The following is a 10,995-nucleotide window of genomic DNA, read 5'->3' on the forward strand; positions in this document are numbered from 1 at the left end:
CTGGAGACTTCTCCCCTTCCAATCGGGGGGGAGCGTCTCCATCATTACTATACCCAGTGGGAAAGTCTTATCACCGACAGTTGGGTGCTTTCCATTATCCGGGAGGGGTACTCCCTTCACTTCAGTCACGTACCCCCGGACCTTCTTCCAAGAGAGTTTCCTTCGGGCTGGTCTCAGCTGCCCCTCCTTCTGCGAGAAGCTCGGACCCTTCTTCGCCTCCGGGTGGTCGAGGAGGTTCCTCCGGACCAGTGGAATACGGGATTCTACTCCCAGTACTTTCTGGTACCCAAGAAGACAGGGGATCTGCGTCCGATCCTGGACCTTCGTGCTCTGAACAAGTTTCTGGTCAGGGAACGGTTCAGAATACTCACCCTTCCGACATTGTACCCCCTCTTGGACAAGCGGGACTGGCCTTTCTCGCTAGACCTCAAGGAGGTGTACACGCACATTCCAATACACCCAGCCTCTCGCCGGTTTCTGAGATTCCGGGTGGGGGATCTCCATCTCCAGTATCGTGTTCTTCCCTTCGGCCTAGCGGCCTCTCCGAGGGTTTTCACGAAATGCCTGGTTGTGGTGGCTGAGGCAATGAGTCTCCGCGGTCTGCAGGTGTTTCCCTATCTCGATGACTGGTTGATCAAAGCGTTCTTGAGCGACGAATCAGACCATCTTGCTCCTTCAGAGTCTCGGCTTCGAGGTGAACTTCCCCAAGTCCCACCTCTGCCCGTCCCAGTCTCTAGAGTTCATCGGAGTGGTCCTCGACACAGTTTGCCTCCGCTCCTTCTTGCCTTGGCCTCGTCAGGAGGCCCTTGTTTGGTTATGCCAGCAGGTGGCCCACCTGTCCTCGGCCCCGGCTCAGCTCCTGATGGTCCTACTTGGTCACATGGCCTCCACGGTTCACAGGACTCCTTTTGCCAGACTTCACCTCCATATTCCTCAATGGACTCTAGCGTCCCAATGGAACCAAGATCGGGATCCTGTCTCTCGATGCATTGTTGTGACTCCTTTGTTGAAGAAGTCTCTCCGTTAGTGGATGCTCTCTTCCAATCTTTCCAGAGGTTTTCTGTTTCATGCTCCTCCTCCGCAAACAGTCCTCATGACGGACTCGTCGACCTATGCTTGGGGGGCTCATCTGGACGATCTTCGCACTCAGGGTCTTTGGTCCAGTGCCGATCGCCTTTGTCACATCAATCTGCTGGAACTTTGAGCGATTTTCCTCGCTCTGAAGGCTTTTTGTCACTTGTTTTGCAACCGAGTGGTGCTGATCCACACGGACAACCAGGTCGCCATGTATTATATTAACTTATAAACCCCCTCTTTTACTAAGGCTGACGTGTCCATTATATTATATGGACAAACCCTGCTTCCAAAGCCTTCCATCCCCGTGGGAGTCCCGTTGGCTAGAGGGGGGTCCCTGTGGGAGTCCCGTGGGCCAGAGGGGGGTCCTCATGGGTTAGGGGGGATTCCTGCAGTACCCCTGCAATCCCCTTTCCCATGCAGATCTCTAATCCCCGGTGGCTGCAGCGCGGCTTTGGACGGGGGGGGGGGCAGAGAATATTCTCCGGCGGCCATGCCACATATCCCCAAACACTGTACTAGATGAGCCTTATGAATTATTCATGCAGCTTCAAGCAGTCTGTGAGGGAACAAATCTGATTCAACATACGGGCTGTTTTACTGACTTGTTCCTGAAGTTGTTCAATGACCCCTGATCATAGCTGTCTGATAGGCACAGCTCTGTTATCTGATTTTTACTGTCCTTTCACTATCAACTCTGAGGATTGTCAAGCAACTTAAACTTTGTGATCCTTAAACAACCTTCTTTAATACAAACTTAAAACAACAAAATAAACTTACAGTTTAGTAGATCTTAACGATTTTTTCTTCCACAGAATTCACACTCAACCATCGCCTCCTATGAAATAGGGCAGGCCTGGAATGTATTTTCACACACTTTGTGAAGTGGTAATACTATGCTTCAACTTCTCTCACTAAGAAGTTTGGTTAGCAAAAACAGCAAAACCAAAGGTAAAAATCAGAAGGGGAACAGCACTCTGTCACAGCCACATGCAGCTCCAAAATGGAGTCAGCTATCTCCACACACAAGAGCAGCAACCAGGAGAAATAGATTCCCAGCCCACTGAGGATCCAGAAGTTTCAAGTTTATTAAAATTTGATAAATCACTTAATCAAACTTCTAAGCGATGAACATAAATAAAATTTACAACATTCAATGGGTACAATATGTCAGACATACGATAGACCTACAAGACTTACAGTGCTAAAGGGAAGGAGGGCAGGAAATACAATATTTAATAGTAAAGAGAACACAAAAAAGAAGAGCAATAGGATGAGTAGGAATTAGCAGAAAAGAAGACAGGACAAAAAAAGAACAAAGATGAAGAGATGGAATAAAGGGAGAAAGGAAAAAGTAAGAAATAGTAGTTATAGTGGTTCTGCAGAGAAAGGGGAAGTCTAATGGAATCAAAGGGGCCTGTCTAGCAGGGCTAGAGATCGAAGGCATCTCGGAAAAGAAAGCATTTTAAATCTATCCAGGAAGCACTCTGGTAGCCTTCCCAAAGAAATACTCTCTTATCTATACACAAGTAATCTGCATTCATGAAAGTGGAGACAGAACAGGTTCCACCATCATCTCTTCTTTCACCCACTTTCTCTGCTCCCTTTTCTGCCCTTACTCCATTCTGCCCACAATATTCCCAGCTCTATCCTCTTTATGATCCCCTGTGCTTTTTCTACTCCTACCTGCAAAACCCCAGTTCTCTGTTTGAGCCCCAGCTCTATCTTAAACTTCTTCCCACAAGTATACTCCCCAACTCTTTATCAAACCCTCCCCCCCCCCAGCATGTGCCCCAGCAGTCTTTCTCAATTCATACCCTCTCCTGCAGTGTACATCCCTAGTCCCCCCATCCCAATTGCTACAAGAGAAGGAGTATGGCTCTACATCAGTCTGTGTCCTCTTCTGCCACCAAGAGTCTGATCACTGAATTTGAACCACACAGCTGTATACAGTTGAAATCAGCAGGCAGAGCCAGAATGCCAGAGGAAGATATGGCTCAATGTACAGCTGCTCTACTCTTAGTACTTCTCTTTTGCTAATCAATGGGGGCAGGGAACTATGCAAACCAACACTGCCATTGCTACTTCCTTATCCATGTGCAATTTCTGCTCGGGACAATAATTCTATACAAATTCTGCATTGCACAGAATTCCCCCAAGGAGCAAATCATTTTACATGTTTTAATAGAAGAATTGTTCCATAAGTTAATAAACATTTTTGAGACCATATTTGTTTTGCACATCTGTCCTCTTGAAAATTCCTTTCTTCCAGATGTAAGTATAGGGTGCTGCTGGTGTATCATTGGAAAATTAACTCTCAACCAAAGTTTTATACTGTATATGTTAGCTCAGAATTTATGGCTTTTTAAGATAGCAGTGGTATATTTCTGAATACTTCCAGTAAAGTCTGATGAAAACCATATGAACTTTTAAAACCTAAGAATTGAGATTTAATCTAGGTGGAATGGTCTGATTTTATTTTTCCTATGGTTGAATACTTTTGTCATTATATTTGGCAAAGAAGAATGTGGTAAAAATCAAGCTCGGCATTGTACTGTGGATGATGAAATGACCAGTTCTTATAAGCTACATGAAGCACAGCTGATCTGCATCCATTTAAGTAAATAATTCTGCAACTTGAATCTATGATTTCAGGGGGAAGAAGATTTATGAACCACCCTGTTATATGGATGTGAACCGAGCTGCAGAACAACTTTTGGAGATTATTCAGAGCAGAAGAAATCAGGGCAAAGAACTAGGTATACAGTTTTGCTCTTTCCACAGCTGCTTGTTACCCATGACATATATTCAGATATGATTATTCTCTTATTTTAATTAGAATTCCTTTAGGTTTTGGTGGAAGAATATCAGCTACTCAATGAAAGGAAACATTTGACGATAACTGTGTCATTTCTCTTTCCATTTAATCTTATTTGAGGCCCTATTTACTGTCTTGGACTAGGTTAGGCTAATACAGTAGTTTCCTGATATGTACCCTTCACCCCTCCAAAGGAAGGATACAGTTGTGAAAAGGAACTGGCTTCTTCAATTCCACTCCCCCTTCCTCTCCACTAACCATTAGAATGTGCATCCTCACAAGAAGAATGTTAACAGTTTGCTGAAACTGGGTTTCCTGCTTTCTTGTCTTGTGTGCTAGGTGCACTCAGTGTGTAACCTCTGCAAGCAGATCAGAGTACAGTTATTAGAATATTTCATGGGAATCCCTGCAACTGTACAGGATGTATTTGCAACACATTTCCTGTCAGGGTAGCATCTTTTCTTCAGCATAAAGATAAATTAGTTAATTCCTTGACTGGGCAGCAATGTAAGAATTTGAGTAATATTGTTGAGCATTTTTTTTTTTTTTAATCTTTATTAATTTTCAAAACTAATACAAAGTGCCACAAATTATATATACATTAATAACAAAATAAGCACTTAGATTCCATCAATAACAATGCAGATAATAAATATCCCTCCCATCCAACAATTTGATCAAGAAATGAACCAGAAATATATCCCCCCACCCCATCCTGGATATGTATAAAATAAACAAAAAATTTAAACAAAGACAACTATGTTGAATTAACGAAGGATGTCAACGGGCCCCAAACCAATTTAATTAATTTGCTATTCCCTAACATATCTGCATTCATCTTTTCGTAAACATAAACTGGCCCACCAAAACGGAAATTGTTGAGCATTTTAAATCCTTTTGATAGACAAAGTTACTGGCATTTTAAAGCAGGAGTACGTGGTAGACTCTTTAAAAATATCAGCTATCTGTTTATGGCTGTCTTGCTTCCTTGTATTGGTTTTTGGTCTTATACCTGCTTTCCCCTTTTGTACTATTAGGTTTTCTTTTTATATTTTTGTGCTGTTTAAAATTTTCCTCTGATTGTTCGTACCCATTTAGCATACTTTGTATTTAGCAGGAGAATGTTGGCAGGAGAATCAGTATAGCAGCATCTGATTCACTAAAATTTATAATGAAAGATATGGCCAAGGAGGAGGAGGTGTCAGAATAGAATAGTTAAGAAACTGAATAAAAAAATGAAAGGAAGAAAGGGAATCCCAACATTTTTTTTAACTTCAAAATTATTATTTTTCACTATAGTTTTATTTTTATTCTCTCTGTGCCAATCTCTTCTTTTTACTTTCTGAAGTTTAAATAGCTCATGCAGAAAATTTAGGACAAACTTGAGTTTAAATGTTTCTTCACATCTAAATTGAAATATGATAATGAGATGCTTGAGTTCCACTTGCAAATGATATCTGCTAACTAGATAGATCCTGTTTAAGACACTATCTAGTAAATAGTCCAAGAATTTGATGTCTTAAGTAAAGAGAACTGGATTCCTTATAGGTTGGGATAGCTTTTATTATAAAAGAGGAAGCGTCCAAAGATGCTAACCATGAGCTTTAAGACATGGGACTTATGTCTCAAATGCTCATGTCCATCATTGTAGATAATTCCTTGTGTTAAGCCAATGAACGTACTGTATCATAACCTGCAACAAATCCAGTTTCTCCATACTCACAAGGTTCCTAAAACTTTTTACATAAACAAGAAGAATAAACCTCCAACAAAAAAGTTCATCAGCATTGAACAAGCATTTGGAAAACTGAAAAAAAGTTATTTTGCATTTTTCTTTTGCAGCAATATCAGAGAACACAATCTGTGTTGGCCTAGCAAGGGTGGGTGCCACCAACCAGAAGATTGCTGCTGGGACCTTACAGCAAATGGTTACTGTAGAAATGGGTGGCCCACTACATTCGATGGTTATTACAGGCATCCTGCATCCTTTGGAGATTGACATGCTCAAATTATTTGCAGTGGAAAAATCTAGTTTTGAAAATATTCATATGGAGGACAGCTCAACATATATCTCATGAATATATATGTCATACATACTCAGTCTATTATGGGGTCACTTTACAAGGGACTACAAATAGAAATTTAAAAAATTGCATGGAGGTTTACACAATGGACCAGATTCTGCATAGTGCAAACAAAGCTGTGCACACAAATCGGTGCGCACTGCCGATTTGCAAGTGCAATTTAATTAATGTTAATCAGTGCCAATAAGTGGCAATTAATATGTCGTAATTGGCACTGATTAGAAGTTGTGTACAAATTTCTAAGCATATTCTATAAAGTGGTACATGTAAATTCTAGTGTACCAATCTTAAAAGGAGGCATGGCCAGGGGAAGAGCATGGGCATTCCTAAGTTAGGCACACTGTTATAGAACATGCCTAGCTCTGCACAACTTAGATGCAGGATTTAGGCCTGGTTCATTGGCCTAAATGGATGTGCCTAAATGTTAGTCACACTTATGGCTGTTAAGTGTAATTCTATTTATGGCGAGTGCCTTGTATAGAATCATTAGGGGCCATATATAAAATTTGGGAGAATGTGTATAAAATATAAGAACAGAGAAACAGCACCTAGGTTTTATATGGTATATGAACCAGAAATATATCCCCCCACCCCGTCCTGGATATGTATAGGAGTGGCACTGTCACATTTATTTTATGCAATATGGATATATGTGCCTATTCTTAGCAGCATGTACATGCACACTGTCACACCTACCTCAGCTCAGGGGGGTAATTTTATAAAGGCACATAGTTATGTGTCGTCTATGGTATTTGAGTATAACTTGCCTTGAACTATTATGAATAAACAGTGTGAGTAAAATACAAATCACTTTTCATGTGCTTATTTGCCTTTCCTGCCTAGGCACCACATCAACTTTATTATCATGTGGTGGTGTATCTTCTAAATTCTATTCAGTAAATCACAGAAGAAACATTTGATGAAAAAGTATTTTTAACTGCAGTCAGCCTGTATTACAATACATAACAACAAAAAGCAAATCACATCTTCAAGGAAATTCTGGTGCTATTGCAAGGTAAAGTATTTTAAGAAGCAAGCACAAGACCAGGCTGGAAACAGATGGTCTTCATGTTCACATTTAAGGATGTTGTATCACAACTGTGTGACAGCTATTTAGTAGCATTCTTTTCCTTTATTCTGTGAATGACACCATAACTTATAATAATAAATCATAGCTAAGAAGCCTAAGCTCTTCACTGGGAAAACATTGCAAGTTGCTTTTTCCCCCATATAAAGTTTGTTTGGCCCTTGTTTTCTTATGCCCAGAATTGCATCTCAAGCAGGACTATTTTCTTTGGGAACAAGACTTGATCATTTCACAGATAGACAACCCCATTCTCTGTGCTATTGGCTCTCAAAAAAAAGATGTCTTTAGTCCCCTCTACCTTCCAAGTCAGTTGGATTGTCAGAATAACCCTTATGAATGTGCATGAGATATACATGCATCCATTGGAGGCAGTACATGCAAATGTCTCATGCATATTTATTAGGAATATGAAAATTCAACTGACTCGGGGCAAGGACCAGTTCATCTACTTCATTTGCTTTCTTAGCCACCGCCACACACAGAGCTGAGGGTTTCAGTGTATCCTCAACGATGTCACCTAGATCCTTTTCCTGGCAGTGACTCCTAATGTGGCACCCTGCATCACATAGCTATAGGTTGGATTCCTCTTTCCCAAATGCATCACTTTGCACTTGTTCATATTAAACATCATCTGCTAAGGTCTTTTGCAATTTTTCACAATACTCATGTGATTTAACAACTTTGTGTCATCAGCAAGTTTAATTATCTCACTAGTTATTCCCATCTCTAGATCATTGATAAATATTTTAAAAAGCAGCGGTCCCAGCACACCCCCTGGAGAGTCCCACTATTTATATTTCTCCATTGAGAATACTGACCATTTAAACCTACTCTCTGGTGTATGGGGGTTTTTTTCAACTAGCTCTTAATCCATAATAAGGCATTATCTCCTATCCCATGACTTTCTAATTTCCTCAGAAATCTTTCATGAGGTACTTTGTCAAAGACCACCTCCTAAGCCAAGGACAACAGCTCACAACCCCCCTCCACAACCTAGAAACCTCCTCCACCCAAAATGTACCTCCAATCCCCATACAAAGTACACCTCAATAGCCTGTGCATATATGAACATAAGATCAATTGGCCCAAAGGCAGATCTAATAAAGGACTGGATAGTTAAAGAACAGCTAGGTTGCCTATTCCTAGCCAAAACCTTGCTTACCTCTGACTCAGACCCCTGCGTAACAGAATTCTGCCCCAAGGGATACAAATTAGAGATGGTCTGCCGAGAAAAAAGCATGGGGGAGGATTGGCCATCCTAGTCAAAAACAACCTCAACATAAAAGTTCTAGATAAATACTCTACTCCCTACTTAGATCTTTTAGCTTGCCAACTATCTGATGATACACTCAAAGGCACCATGACCTGCATTCTCTGCTACATAATACCAGGAAAATGGAGCGCCACAAAACATGTAATCGAAGACTTCATCTTCCAGAACTCTCTAATGTCATCACATAACCTGCTCCTTGGAGACAAACCTCCACCTAGAAGACCATACCTCCAAACATGTTGAAAGTATACTTTCATACCTCAAAGCACTAACCTACCAGATTCTTAACCCCCAACCCACACCAACTAGATATTGCTGCATACACGACCCAACACCCTCACACACCTGAAATCCACATCTCAAACGGGGCCTGGCACCCCACCCTCTGGTTAGACCATTATAAATTCATCTTCAATATCAACTGGGTGCAATGCAACAACAAACACCAACCCCTCAAAAAATTGAACCCACCACATTTTGGGACAAAGCAGACTCCGCAATAAAATCCATAGATCCCAACGAATTCATATCCCAATGGCGAACCTTAAGTGAAACAATTCTGAATGAGCTAGCTCCAGTAAAATCAAAATACAGAATCTGCAGACCGTCTGACAAATGGTTTGACACCGAACTTCACCAACTCAAAAGGCATTGCAGACAACTGGAAAGAGACTGGAAAAAAAAGAACCAGGAACACACAAAAATAGCATGGAGAAGCCTAATTAAACAATATAAGATCAAACTCAAGGAAAAACGAAAAGCTTACTACTCCAAACAGGTAGGCTTAGAAACCCTAGACACAAAAAAACTATTCAAACTAGTAAAAACCCTCACTGATACCAAACCCATTCCTAGCCACACAACGAAACCACCCACTAACAGCCATCCAACTTGCAGACCACTTCAAAAACAAGATTATTAACGATCAGGACCACCTTCAACAACACACGTACCCACCTCGACGATATAATAACAAACCCTGTAACTGGAGAAGCCATTGCAGCAGACAGGACCTGGACCGACTTCACAGCAGTAAACTGGTCTGACATGATCCGACTCTACAAAAAATACAGCCAAGCATCATGCGACCTGAACAACTATCCCACATATCTGATAACTAATGCCTCCCCCAAATTTTGAGCTAGCCTCATGCAATGGATACAAACCACGCTCACGGAAGGTCAATTCCCACAGGACCTAGGAGAGATCATAATCACCCCAATTGTGAAAGATCATAAAGGCCCAATAGATACCCCCTCCAATTATAGACCCATCGCCTCAATACCAATATACATTAAACTAATAGAAGGACTAGTTGCACAATACCTCACTAACTAACTGGAAGACCACAACCTATTTCATCCCTCTCAATCAAGGTTCAGAACCAACCATAGCACGGAGACACTACTAGTAACCCTACTAGACACAGCCCGACAGCACCTTAGCAAAGGCAGAAGGATGTTGATAATTCATCTTGATCTCTCAGCTGCATTTGACCTGGTTGACCACTCCATACTACTACAAATACTCGAAGCCATAGGGATCTCAGGCAGGTTTCACAACTGGTTCCAAGGATTCCTTAAATCAAGAACATACAGAGTAAAGTCAAACTATCTCAAATCAGACACCTGGTCTAACCCCTGTGGAGTTCCACATGGGTCACCACTGTCGCCTATACTCTTCAACCTCTTTATATCCTCCCTTGGAACCACTCTTGATAACCTAGATGTAAACATCACCATACTCCTCCCCTTCGATTCACCAGACCCCCCACGTCAACAGAAAAACTAAAAAGAACACTAGAAGCAGTGCATAAATGGATGATAGACCACAAATTTGAAGCTGAACTTGGACAAAACAAAATTTCTATTACTCGAAAAGGACAAAACCCCATCCATTACAGAATTAGAAATAAATGCCACCAATTACCCTTTACAGTCCGCTCTTAAACTCCTAGGAGTGATGATAGATAGATGTTGCACAATGCAAACCCAAATAAGACTACCCAGAAAACATTTTTAATCATGCGCAACCTACGAAAAATAAGAAAATTCTTCGACAAAGAGCAATATAGGCTCATAGTCCAATCCCTTGTCTTGGGTCTAGTGGACTATTGCAACATCCTCTACCTACCAAGCCCTGCAAACATGATAAAACAATTACAGACTGTACAAAACACAGCTCTAAGATTGATCTACTCGCTAAGAAAATTTGAACACATCACCACTGCATACCTAGACTCACACTGGTTACCTATACAAGCACAAATTCAATTCAAATTATACTGTCTTTTATTCAAAGCAATAAATGGCACTGCCCCCACTTACCTAAACAATCGCCTATATCGGAACCTTACTACTAGACAAAGGAGAACTCAGACCCCATTTACCTACCTCCCATTCAAAGGCACTCACCACAAGAAGATGTTTGATCACCTAGCGACGCAAGCAGCGAAACTAGACCACTCCATCTCCAACTTGCTGACATCAATGACTAACTTCAAATCTTTTTGAACAGAAATCAAAACCCTGCTATTCAAAAAATTTATCCAGATATCTTAACGTACCTAAAGTATCTAGACAACTGATCCTCTCTTCTCTCTCCCCTCTATAGCGATTAACTTGTTCTATTGATCACTCTCTCCTCAAAAATGGATTTC

General features: G+C 41.2%; 1 protein-coding gene across 1 annotated transcript in view; it reads left to right on the forward strand.

Annotated features, from left to right (window-relative positions):
• DPH5 (diphthamide biosynthesis 5) overlaps nt 1–6,777 on the forward strand; it is a 76,440-nt gene extending 69,663 nt beyond the window's left edge. The window contains exons 6-7 of the mRNA XM_033916894.1: nt 3,730–3,833; nt 5,735–6,777. Coding sequence (XP_033772785.1) covers nt 3,730–3,833; nt 5,735–5,970 — 340 coding nt within the window. The 3' untranslated portion in view covers nt 5,971–6,777. The remainder of the gene's footprint in view (nt 1–3,729; nt 3,834–5,734) is intronic.
• Nucleotides 6,778–10,995: the final 4,218 nt, after the last annotated feature.

This window comes from Geotrypetes seraphini, chromosome 12, assembly GCF_902459505.1.
Source record: "Geotrypetes seraphini chromosome 12, aGeoSer1.1, whole genome shotgun sequence".
In the NCBI taxonomy this organism is placed as follows: domain Eukaryota; kingdom Metazoa; phylum Chordata; class Amphibia; order Gymnophiona; family Dermophiidae; genus Geotrypetes; species Geotrypetes seraphini.